General features: G+C 34.3%; 2 protein-coding genes across 4 annotated transcripts; one reads left to right on the plus strand and one right to left on the minus strand.

Annotated features, from left to right (window-relative positions):
• The first annotated feature begins 564 nt into the window (after positions 1-564).
• Positions 565-3797, plus strand: LOC115960097. Of its 3 annotated transcripts, none has more exons than XM_031078795.1 (5): positions 565-961; positions 1051-1103; positions 1999-2163; positions 2529-2633; positions 3400-3797. In XM_031078795.1, the coding sequence occupies exons 1-5, from the start codon at positions 727-729 to the stop codon at positions 3532-3534; spliced, it is 693 nt and encodes a 230-aa protein (XP_030934655.1). In that variant the 5' UTR covers positions 565-726; the 3' UTR covers positions 3535-3797. The 3 variants fall into 3 exon arrangements, with proteins under 3 accessions (XP_030934655.1, XP_030934657.1, XP_030934656.1); XM_031078797.1 differs by lacking the exon at positions 3400-3797 and adding an exon at positions 2765-3391 and having other exon boundaries at positions 2529-2687; XM_031078796.1 differs by having other exon boundaries at positions 611-961; positions 2532-2633.
• Positions 3798-5477: 1680 nt separating this feature from the next.
• LOC115960096 (hydroxyproline O-galactosyltransferase HPGT1) lies at positions 5478-12355 on the minus strand. The gene is made up of 12 exons (XM_031078794.1): positions 12043-12355; positions 11859-11922; positions 11303-11352; positions 10905-11098; positions 9928-9991; positions 9749-9821; positions 9267-9390; positions 8087-8174; positions 7927-7977; positions 6551-6622; positions 6344-6456; positions 5478-6079 (listed from the first exon to the last, which is right to left on the minus strand). Exons 1-12 carry the CDS (start codon positions 12339-12341, stop codon positions 6057-6059), a joined length of 1215 nt encoding a protein of 404 aa, XP_030934654.1. The 5' UTR covers positions 12342-12355; the 3' UTR covers positions 5478-6056.
• Between the last annotated feature and the right edge of the window lie 296 nt (positions 12356-12651).

Below are 12651 nucleotides of genomic sequence, written 5' to 3' on the forward strand. Positions count from 1 at the left end.
TTTTTCTCAGTGAAAAGGAAAAATAAGTTTTACATTTTAAGTTTTCAAAAATGTTTTGGTGCATTAGAGTAGTTATTTAGAGGTTTATGGAATAATTATAAATTAAAAATTCTTAGTGCCAAAACCAACATGAATTCGGGACTCTTAATGCTGAAATTTGTAGTATCTTTAGTATTTTTATTTGGAAAAAATTTATTTTGGCACTTGGATGCTAAGAATGACAGTGAGGTGAGACTGGGTCGGATAATGAGTGTTTCATTTCCACCTCATTTAGGTGGGAAAAGTCCACTCAAGGGGGAGTAAGGTATTTTTGCCATCCCTAGCATTTCTCATAAAGGAAGTGTGATTTGTTAAACAGTAAGAGAGAATTAGAGAAACAAGAAAGGCAGCACAAGGATCAAAGGAACAGTGTTATCTAAATATAACTAAATATGGTGGTATAAAATATTATTTCGGTTATATATATATATTTAAATAGGTAAATTTGGGCTGAGTGTTTAGTCCAATATTTTCCCGCACGCGCGAAAAGAGAAATTGGCAAGTTAGCTTTAGCCCATTCGGGCCTTAACACGTTTTCTTCCTACCAATTCCAATTCCAATTCCAAGTTTCATCTCTCTCTTTCCCTTGTCTATTTCGTTACGCGTAGTGTTTGAGATTTTACTTTACCCAGAGATCTCTGACTCTCACCAATCTCTCTCTCTCTCAAATTATATATAAAAAGGAAGATGGACTACGATTACAGGAACAGGTCCGGTTCAACATACGACTCACCGATGTACCGTACATCCTCCACATCATCGGCACCATCCAACCATCCAATGTACGGAGGCGGAGGAGGAGGAGGAGGAGGAGGAGGAGGCTCATCCTTATATCCCCGGGTGGGTCAACCCGGTCCCAACGTGATCCCTCCGCCAACCCGCACCTCTTCCCACCACCAGCACCACCACTCCTCCCCTTCTTGTAATTTCACTCTCTCTCTCTCTCTCTCTTCATTTACCTCCTCTTCTTTTTTAATTTTGTTAATAATTATATGTCTAAATTTATTGCAGCTGGATTGGGCATTAGGGTTGCCATCAAACCCCAATATCGGATCACTCCTCCGGTAACTTTCTATTCCTAATTTAATTTACGCTTCGTTCATTTGCTATTAGAAAAAAATGCTTTGTGCTCACAAAATACATATGCTGCTGTTGATGATGTTTTGCTTCTAATCCTAACGTTTTTTGATTGTTATTTAGGAAAAGTTAACGGATTGGTTTAGGATATATTTTTAGAAACTTTTTATAGGAAAAGAAAAAAACAACTGATTTTTTTGATGGTTCATTAACAAATGCCATATAGGCACCCTGTTGACAGGACCCTTGTTTTTTTAAAATACTATCTAGTATTTGGGGATGCGTCTTAGGTTCTTCTAATGATTGGTTGTTCGACTCTGGTGTCTATGGTTGAGTGAGCTTATATGCTATTTGTACATCACTGTTATTTATTTGGTTTAGAATTGGCCTTTCATAGTGGCTATCTGGTTCTTGTTCATTTTTTTTTTCTTTTTTTTTGCAACTTGTAATGTGTCCTGGTTTGACGAACTGCAGTGCAATTATGCTATTCTTTTTTAGGAACTTAAAAATAGAATTTTGGGGGGAAAATTTTACAATCTTTTATTGTAAGGGGATGAGTTCTGATTTTGGAGGAGACTAAACATCTAATTAGTAGGGGTCTACATTAACGTTATGAAAACATGTTAATATCACAGTGGTCCTTCATGGGTCTCGGGATCAGGCTATTAACTATTTTTAACTTTGTACTGGACCGGTCTGATTAATTGAAAATTCTTGAAGTGTTTATGAATTTTGACTATAGTAACTTCTTAATTATAGATAGAAATGCTTTGCATTAGTTACATTGTTTGTAGTTGAGAAAGTGTGGAAAAATGAGAAGGGGGAAGAGTTACTTCATATGCTCTCTAAATTGGACTAAGCTTTTTTTTGCTTATCTTGTAGCCTCAATTGTCAACACAAATAGGAGATATTCCCCGGAGCAATTTCCAGTTTGACTTTGAATTTGACAGAAAAATTTTAGCTGAAGCAGAGAAGGACAGCCAGAATTGGAGCAGGTTTGGGCCGGAAAACGTTCCATCTAAAAATACGGAGTCTACATCTTCAATGGTAGGCTCATTTTCTATAAATATTTTTGCATTTTTCTTTCAATGCTATAATAGCTTGTGATATTTGCTTTTTATAATCACTTTACCTGATTTTCTAATTGTCACAATAATTACTGTGAAGGAACAATTTCATCACGGTTTGGAGTTTCCCATATATTTAATCAGGGGTTCATATGCAAAGCCCTCGTTACCTACTTGTTTGTGACTATTCAGCCAAAAAAAGTGTTCTTATGGTTCATTACTTTAGACAAATACATTGTCTTCAGGAAGGATTGTAAATGAACTTATCAAAAAAAAGAAAAAGGATTGTAAATTACATTAGCTTTCCACTTTTGGGCTATGAAGTGATCATATTGTAAATTGCAGCAGCGCCCTGTTGGAGATCCTGTGGTGAACAAATATATTACTATGGGGCTCAACCGAGAAGCTGTTCCTCTTGCAGTTGCAAATTATGGTGACAATCCAACCAAGGTATGCTCCTGAATCTTTTCTTGATTTTAACTTTTATTGTAACACCTGAAGTACCTATCAAAAAATTGTTACACCTGAAGTACTGTGGGGATGAGAAAATTGGGGTGGGTGGGGGGCGGTGGTTATGATGTGTACTGACTTTCCTGGATGGTTTGCACCATAAGTGGGTTCTAAAGAATGGGCTTTAAGTTGAAGTTATTCCTGTGGTGTGGGTAAAGAATTGATGATGACATTTGTATAGTTATCTTTTTGGATGTGTGGCACATGTACATTTAATATTGGAACATCTCTTACTCCGATTGTTGTTGTTTGTAAGGGTGACTGTTAAGGACATATTGCTGTGGTCTTCTGGAGTTTTATCTTCAGAGGAGGGCCATTGTATTATGCTTGTCCAAAGGCCACAAGGTTCCTAACCAAGTCCAAGTTCAAAATGGATAGCCAAAGAAAAGGAAGATAGGTTCAGTTGTAATTATTTTTTTCTAGCATTTGCACCTTGGGGTTCACTTGTTACCAAAAATGACTGAAGTCCTATTATTCATCTATTTTATTGAATGATCATAGTCTTATGATGGAATTCCTATTATTCATTTATTTCATGGAAATATCTTTGGCTCAAGAAAGATTTCGTGTTTTTTATGTACTAGTTAGTGTGGACCTTCTTATCTTTTCTTGCTCTTATACCTTGTGATCTGCCTCAGCTTTGCATTTAAATTTGATTCTTCTAGTAGATGATTAAAACGATTGTCTTTGCTTTCACTTGCTGAAGGTTCAGGAATTTGTCAAAGGCTACGGGCTCCTCCGAGAAATGGGATTTTCGTCGAGCAATGTTGCAGAAGCCTTAGTCATGTTTGACAACGATACAGACAAGGCAATAGGTCATTTCCTTATCAGTTCAACGTAAGGATACAGGAAACACGTTGCTGTGTGCACTAATGAATATTAGAGTATTGGTATTATACAAACAGTTGGGTCGTTGTTTGAGAATTGTGGCTTTATTCTGATGATGAAAAAACATTATGGGTTTCGTTAGTACAATGTCGAAGGATGGTTCCATTTCGTTCATTTTTAACATTTTCCATACAATAGTGGATTGTGACTATCTTATCATGTAGAAGAATTCCTTTATATATTGTGTAAATAAATTAAACAGGTTTTGTTCAACAGCAGAAGGTTTTATGTATTTATTTTATTTCCCCTCTCTTCCCATGGACACAGATTTTACTCAAGGAGGCACCTTAGCTGAGTCACACTACATTCTTTAACAACTAAGTGATAACTTATTAGTTTCTCAAAAAAAAAAAGAAAAAAAAATGAAAACTTATTATTATTATTATTATTAAATAAAGATTTTAATAAACATGATTATCCTGTCTTCAGAACTACGTGGTTTTTGCTCGAAGAAACGTCTCTATTTACCACTTGATATCTGAGAAGAAATGAGAATGACATGAATAAAAAAAGAAATTTTTTTTATATTTTATTTTCGTTTCTCTACTATCAGTTCCTTTTATGGCAATAAGTCAATAATACTCTTCATAAGCATCAATATTTTCGGAAGAGCATTTTATCTACAACTGCTAATTGAGCTATAGTGTCTATGAATATTTTATTTCTTGGAAAGATGTTTTGGTTAATTTATCTACCATGTATTTATTATGTATTTAGTATGTTTTGAGAATGCTATGTATTTATTGCATTAATTTAATGCTATTTATTGCATTATTAAATAGCAACTCTTATGTTTTGAGATCACCATGTATTTAATGCTATGTATTTAGTAAATTTGATTTTAATTCAAGATTTTGGTAGATACAATTAACATAATAAGAGTTTAAAGCTTTGCTAGTGTTTATATTTAGTACATTTGGTAATCTCTACAAAAGAGGTTGTTTTCTCAATGACACCTTTATCTCACAACACATGGGACATGTGTGTGGAACCTACACATGTTGTGAGAGAGGTCTCATCTCTCATGGGACCTTGAGACAACATATTTTTTTCCTTTTACGGAAGAAGAGAATGTAAAAATAATAGATAATAAAAAAGTAGTTGTTAATTGATTAACTTTAATAAAGTAATCTAACTCTTATAAAGTAACTTCAACAAAGTAACCTTATTTTTGTTCCTCAAAAAAAAAAAAAAAAAAAAAGTAACCTTATTTGTAGTTAAAGTTGTCATTTTGCATTTTGTAAGAAGATTTATCGGCTTCTTGCATGCTGATCTCATTTTTCCATTTGGTCGATAAAGGTTAGATATTTTTTGTTGTCATTTAGTGGATGCAAAGAGATAGAGCTTTAGTTATCCTCAATATGCCGAGCTTCTATGTAATCTTCTAATAAAGGCAAGTCGCGACACATCAAGATTTTTCCCTTTGACCATATCCTCAAGTATGTAAATCTTCAACTATTTTTTTTTAATTATTGGATCTGCACTAAATGTGTAATTAATTGGTAATTGGGATCAAGTAACATTCTCTGGGATATGCATCATCCTTCCAACACAACCTTGTGTGGGATGGATGATGGATTAAATGGTTGTGTTTTTAATGAAACAGACTACATTGGATCGGGTGGGTAGAATAACTTTTCTGCTCCTGACTGGTGTCTTTTGTTATACAGCATATACAAATGGTTCATAAGGTTTACTATACACATTAAGGGGGTATTAACTTGAGGAGCTTTCGCATGTCTCAACTTTGGTTGGAATTTGTATGAGTTTATCAAACATTGGATCCAACTTAGCAGGCAAAAATAATCAAGTTCCCGTGTTTATGCTTCTTGGCAATGGACATGAAACGGTCAAAGTTGCCATCCCCACTAGATGTCTTACTGAATGCTCTAGAAATGGTCAGCAGAAGTAAATAAATTTCATTGTATTGTGCCATAAAGTGCAGCAAACAACATGATTGTATGAAAACTACATCTACTTCTCATAAGTTCCAACATGAAAAAGAATCACTCTCAATATAATCAATCCTCCACACCCCCCTCTTTTCCACATGAGGATGTGCCACACGCTTTGTGCACCCAAATGAAAAAGTTAGCCTAAAAATACTAACAATGAAGCAAGAAGACAGTAACAATAAATCATGTAACAAAAAAATTTGTATTCTTCACTTTTCTATTATCGGTTTGGGTTGCCTGTCTTCCGGCAATCATTGTGTGCTAATACTGCATCGCTGATTGCTCCTATCTCCAGAATGTACACAGATTTAACCAAGACTGTTTTCAATATTTCAAGCGATGGGAAAGAGAGATTTCAATGAGAGGTGCCCTGTCAAAATTTTCAGAGCGAAATGCTTTTTTCTATCAAAACTTCATATCAAGAAGACTGAAAACAGCTGAGATGCATAGCAACAACTTCAAAACAATCCAACAGCATCTGGTTCATTTTTCCATTTAACGATCTTTGAAGTTAATCAAATCAAACACCTGCACATATAGCTCCTGAAAAAAAAAGAGTAATTTTAATTGATCAATAGGCAGATTTCCATTCCAGCATTTATTTTATACGGATATATTGTTGTTCAGTGGAAGGAGGCCCTTAAACAGGCCATAAATCTTATGTGAGAAGCAAAAGGTTTAACTTAGATAAGCGGTATTGAGTTTGATACTACTGCAAGAATTATTCAATTAACATTTAAAATTTTATTGCAAGCATGGCCATATGCACACACACAAATAGAGAGAGAGAGAGAGAGAGAGAGAGACCAGATGACCAAGATGAGCAGCAAAACTTTGATTCATCAACATGTTTGACATCGAGCCCAATAAACCAGGATCCAGCACTGACATCATCATGGGCATATGTACGGAGAATAGATCTGCATACTCAATAGACCTTGATTTAGTTCTTGCTTCATAAAGTGATTGCTTATAATTTATAAAACCAATGAGCCAAAAAAGAAAGGAACTGACCTATTTATTGATATAAATTTTGCCAAAGCCTGTGATATGACATATAGCTCACCTGAAGCATGGCGAAAGTATCTGTAGGATGCAAAAAGTTTATTTGAGTTTCAGGGCTCAAAATTGTGAATATATATATATATATATATATTTTTTTTTTTTGCTACTCCTTCAATGAATGTATTAGTACACACTTCTACACTAAATTAAACCATATTTTTATTATAATCTAATGTTCAAGCATTATAACTACTCAATTGTCATCACAACTCATAATGTTCAACCCACTAAAAACATACTGAAAATCCAATTTAACGTTACTGTTTTTTACATCACATAGTTTTAAGTTCTATCCATCCAAAAGATATTTAGAAACCAAGACACCACCTAAATTGTTACAAATATCTTAGGGTTTTTTTTGTGTGTGTGTGTGTGTGTGTGTGTGTGTGTGTAAGTCAAAACTAATAGAAGGGATAATATAGTAATTTATATGCACAATCAGGTTGGGTTTGAGTACCTAGGGCATAAAAACTGAACCCTTTCCAAAACCCAGCAGATTTAAAGCTAAATCCAAACCCTTACTATTAGGTCAGTTAAGTTAGATAAAAAAACCCACTAAGCCCAACCCATGCCATCCCTTGTATCCACTTTTCCTAAATTGCCCCTAATTAATTATCTATCACAATTAAAAAATAAGACAAGTGTAATACTGGTTGGGCACGGTTAAATTAGTGATGACCCACTTATTAGTTTTCCTTACTGTTGACTATCTCTTTTCTCCTTTGAAAAGTTAAAAATGTTGACTTTTTTAAGCATGAAGACTGATTTGGGATGGAAGGGAAACAAATAATCATACTCTTATCATTCTTAAATGAATAGCTGTAAAATGTAGATCATGCAATTAAATTAGTCATGTTCGCATGATTATTATGACCATCAAACAATCTATTTGGCAGGAAAAGCAAACTAAGGAAACCAAGGTGCTTCATGGATTCATTTTTAACTAGAACTCGCTTGACTAGGTGGGTTTCAAGGCCTCTACCTTCATTATACATTCATCTAGCATAATACTATAGTTGATAATCAAATCCCAAAGAAAGAAGAGACAGAAAAGTTAGAAAGTAATCTTGTTTATGGAAATAAATTTCCAAATGTGTGAGTTTAAGCACATAATGCATGTTTAGCCAAGCTAAATAGTGTGTGACATCGCAAGACATGTTCCAGCAACATCTGCAAGCAACTACATTGGTCGAAATTTGTCCAAATTGTATTTTTCAAACTAGTCGGTGACAATTTCATAACTTGCTCATGTGACAATCATGAAATGCAGTAACTCTTTCTCTTATGTTGAATTACAAGATGTAATAAGGTGCAGTATTACTTACGATTTTTTATCGCCAAATTTCCACCAATCTGGTTCATACCATTTATGGTTCCTGAAAATGTCCAGTAACTATAAGTATGAGAAGTACAGAAGATCTTCAAATTTTAATTCAACTTGTATCTTCTGAGCAATTTATACTTAGATTTTAAGGCCAGACTCACGGTTCCGAAAAAACTTCTCCCGATTTCATGCATCCAATATATACACGAGGATTGTCCAAATGAGAGGCAAGTGTAGTGCCCAGGGCATCTGTGCAGGAAAAAAAATATGGGCCATGAAAACATGTTCTTGTACAGACTGAAATTTTATCAAAATCTGAAAAAGACTCTTTCTATAATACATCGTTGATAAGAAACCCTAAATATAGAAAATCCATAAAATGAACAGTAACCAAAGTTTCCTATATGTCTTGTGAGAAGAGAAAACATTAGATGGATGCCAAACATTGAAGGTAGATAGTCTAGGGAAAATTACATTTTAAATACTATAATTTAGAGAAGGTTTTAATTAAATCCCATAGTTTCAAAAGTTACAAATTAAACCCTCTAGTTTAGGGGATGTTTCAAATTAAACCATATAGCTTTATAAGTTTCAAATTAAACAATCAACTTTTAAAAGTGTTTCAATTCAAACCCTTTCTTCTTTCTCTATAGTTTCGTAAGTTACAAATTAAACCCTATAGTTCAGGGGATGTTTCAAATTAAACCATATATACCTTTATAAGTTACAAATAAAACCCTGAACTTATGAAATCTTTTCATTTCAAGCCCCTTCTTCTTTCTCTCTCCATCATTGACCATAGGACTCAAGGTTTGGATTGAAAAGGATTTAAAAGTTCAGGGTTAATTTATAACTTATAAAACTATAGGATTTGATTTGTAACTTATTAAACTATAGGGTTTAATTTGAAATCCCCAATAAACAATATTTTATTGGTAAGTTACACATGCACCCGATGGTCTTGACTCCATGACCTCACCCTCCACCTAACACTTACATGAGGAGGAGGTGGCAGTTGAGCTACGGCTCATTGGCTCCCCTGTAAACAATATGATTACAATGTAATTTCACCAATAATCTAATTTCTAATTCTATAGATGATTTCATAACCAACTTTATTATTATTTTGGGAGGTCTACGTATGCCATTAGCACATCTTTGGGCATATCACAGTTGTGCATAACTACTACACATGCCATTAGAAGGTGTCTTTAGAATATCAGAGTTGTGTATAACTAACTCATCTTTCTACCTTTATACAGTAAAAGTGAATAAAACACTTAATCCACCTACTGGTTTGAATTTTACCCATTAATCCATCTAATTAAAGATAGTACTAACCAATATTTACATAAACGTCATCATTGACTTTAGCGTAAAACTCAGCATCCCATTTATCTGCAGCATGAGCAAAGAATAGTTTAGTCTTCTTTGGAAGCTCCTCATCTGCCTCCACATGGTTATCCTGCCAACAAGAAGGGTGAAAATGATCAGGTAAATGAGCTTATGTTGTTTGGATCTTGTTCCCTACCCTCGGTTCTATATCTCTACACAGAAAGAAGAGGCAGAGCAGAGCATGTAATTCACGATCAAACTATACTTTTGACATATTTGGGAACTACAACAGTTGTGTACCCACAATATTTCTATTTTCTTTGGAATCATGCTGCTTTTTTATCATAATCTCTAATTCTCTATTTTGTACTCATTGGTTGTCTCACAATTCACTTTGCAGGATTAACCATCTTTTAATAGGAAGAACCCATTAAAAATTAAGGAATTTAAATCTAGGAGAAGCACTTATAATTAGTTTGATGACATACAAGAATGATGAAGTCATTATTCTGTCTGCTTTCAATGTCAACGCTCTTGTCTGAACTATCCCCACGATTTGCACTGCAAGGGAAAATATCATCAGAAGAAAAGGCTATAGCCACCACCATACTTTTCTTTGGTATGGGTCACAACAGAAGAAAACAAAATAACAAAAAAAGAAGAAAACCTTCTTCCAATGACAAATCGTGCAACTATTCCCTTGTTGTTCTCCATTTTTTTCAAAGCTGCACCTGCAAAGTTGAAGCAATTGGTTCACAACTCTTATAAATTTTAAAGAAATAATTGCTTACTTGAAGTAAAATGATTTGGAAAGAAAGAATGTTCCAGAATCAAATAATTTATACACAACTCATATGCAACTTAGCCTGACTGCAAAGGATAATACATGCAAGCTACAGTGCTACAAGGCAGACAAATCCTCAAGTATATCATCTATTATTGAGAGGGTATGAACATAGTCCAATAATTATAAAACTATTTTGCTGCAGAGAATATGTCTACTACAGTTATTTATAAATAAAAAAGTCTACTACAGTTAACCACTACATCAATCCCATGAGTTTTCTGATCACATCCACAAATTATTTGGCTTTAACTTATCTTTTTTAATGTTTTTTATGCATTCCTGATAACTAAAGTAATTTAGTCTCCATGATGCTTTCCTCTAGGATCCAACTAGGATATCTTGAAATAAAGTAACTGTTCTTTTATGTATTTAACATCCTAACACCTCTTTTTATAGATCAGGCTTAGATGACCTACCCAAAACCAGCCAGAAGTTTTTACTTGTTTGGCAAAATGCTTCCAGATTAGTCCTTCCATATAGATTCATAAATGCATAACCCAATGGCTACCATGGGAAATTCTAATTGCCAAAAATCTTAAATACTACAATATAGCCACACAAATCCTACTTGTAGTTGCAGATTTATACACTTATGCGATCATTCCTAATTCCATATAGAACCCTTGAATACTGTCATATTCATTTACTGTTCTAGTTCTACAATTATCCTGTCTATGTAATGCAATTATAGAGCATGTAAGACTGAATGATATCAAACACATATGAGATGGACAAAAAGAAGATTACCATTCCAAGATATAGAGCATGTTATCCAAAAGAGAATAAAAATATTTTACCAGTTCCCATCCATGCCTTTCGGATTGCATCTCTATTGTTTCTACGGCCAAACCTTGTGAATATTCCTATAACTACTAGAGGCCTTTTCTTAGAAGTAATCTCATTAGCCTCTGTTGATCGCGATGAAGCAAAACCCTCCTGTCTAGCTGCTGCCAGCTCCATCTCAAGGGCTGATAACTTCTTATGTTGTTCCCTAACAAGCAAAACAGCAGACATCAGACCCATGGCAAAGTTTTAAAATAATTATGGAAAATCTCAACTAAACAGCAGTTAAGGATCATAAGTATATTCGAAGAAAAATATATATTTTTGATAAGTATAATCAGGACTCGGGTTGATGTTGTTCCAACCCGAGTCCTGATATATAAAACCAAATGACACATGAATACCAGCTTACCTGCAGGCTATGATTTTCAATGTATCATCCACTGATATGGCAGTTTTCCCCTAAAGTAGAAAAAAATAAAATCAACGGTTAATTTAATTGATTCAAAGAGAATCAAGAATTTGTGCAGGTATATATGTGAGATATTCATGTGCGAAATGAGGAGCAATCGAAATTTTAATTGTACAGCAACCCCATTGTGAACAATGTGCCAAATATTAAATGAAAATTGTCACATATGGGACATCCAGATTATGTCACTAGCCCCTTCTATGATAGGTTACTGAAACTAGTGTAAGAATTGTGCAGTTAGCATAATTTTCCAAGGCTGAATGATGGAACAATTGCCCAAACTAGAATTAGCCCGCATTGCATGTATTCACAATAGATATGTCAGAATAGAAATTTAACAATGCCATTAGTGATCTGACAAATTGCAACAATCATTTAACTTTTGCAAAGCTCCAACAAATGTGCATTGATTTTACAAACCCAAATCCCAAATAAACATAAAAATTCCAAAACAAGCACAAAAAAGTAAAATTGAAGCATAACAAGGAATACCCACCAACCCAGTTATCCTATCAAGCTCTTTGATCAAATAAACCCGGTTCTGCGAGTCCTGCCATAGCCTATACACCAACCCCACCAAAAATTGAGACCAAAAAAAAAAAAAAAATCATAAAGTTAAAAACTTTGCATTAGTAACAAATGCAAATTCACAAAAAGCCATTGAAAAAAAGAGAGCTAACCGGCCAGCAACATAGATGGTAGCGAAGGTGGAGAACATGAAGAGCAAGAGAGTTGGGATTCGAGACCGAGAAGCCATAGTTGAAAGGCGGGTATTGGATCCTTTACCATGCATTTTTCTCTGCTTGAAAGATAAAAGTGCTAAGCAGATCCAGTGTTTGGATTCAGAATCTTCCAATTGTATATGTATGTGTGTGTCTTCAAAAGGAGAGAAAATTGGAGATAGGTGAGCTGTTGATGTCGGAGGTTGCGTGAGTTTGGGTTTCAGTGCCAGTTGCCTTACTTTAAAGTTTAAACCCATGTAAAACGGCAGTTTATAGTTGTACCCAACGTGGTTTCCTTGTATGTATAAGATTTTTTGAAAAAAAAAATTGAAAAATATAAGTAGCCAAGTAGGTATAACCGTATAAGATTTATTTACAAATGTGAAAAAGTAGGACCTAACCTAGTTGAGACCTAGTAGTGAATGAGTGACATCGGCTTGAGAACAAAAATAAAATGTTCAAGGTCGATGTCGGACTTATAAACTATGTTTAAACTCATGCTATTCAGATCTTGAGCTCATCATGGTTTGGCTAGATTCATTAGTTAAGTCAAGTTTGAGCTCAATA

This window comes from Quercus lobata, chromosome 9 (genome assembly GCF_001633185.2).
Source record: "Quercus lobata isolate SW786 chromosome 9, ValleyOak3.0 Primary Assembly, whole genome shotgun sequence".
NCBI lineage: Eukaryota > Viridiplantae > Streptophyta > Magnoliopsida > Fagales > Fagaceae > Quercus > Quercus lobata.

What these genes read in the sequence shown, in the direction of transcription:
- LOC115960097 (XM_031078795.1), top strand. Translation starts at nt 727, where the DNA reads ATGGACTACGATTACAGGAACAGGTCCGGTTCAACATACGACTCACCG. An exon ending in CGGAGTCTACATCTTCAATG is followed by an intron (nt 2,164 to 2,528) that starts GTAGGCTCATTT and finishes TGTAAATTGCAG; the next exon opens with CAGCGCCCTGTTGGAGATCC. An exon ending in ATGGTGACAATCCAACCAAG is followed by an intron (nt 2,634 to 3,399) that starts GTATGCTCCTGA and finishes CACTTGCTGAAG; the next exon opens with GTTCAGGAATTTGTCAAAGG.
- LOC115960096 (XM_031078794.1), bottom strand. Translation starts at nt 12,341, where the DNA reads ATGGGTTTAAACTTTAAAGTAAGGCAACTGGCACTGAAACCCAAACTC. An exon ending in TTGATAGGATAACTGGGTTG is followed by an intron (nt 11,353 to 11,858) that starts GTGGGTATTCCT and finishes TTTCTACTTTAG; the next exon opens with GGGAAAACTGCCATATCAGT. An exon ending in GGAGAAGTTTTTTCGGAACC is followed by an intron (nt 7,978 to 8,086) that starts GTGAGTCTGGCC and finishes GGACATTTTCAG; the next exon opens with GAACCATAAATGGTATGAAC.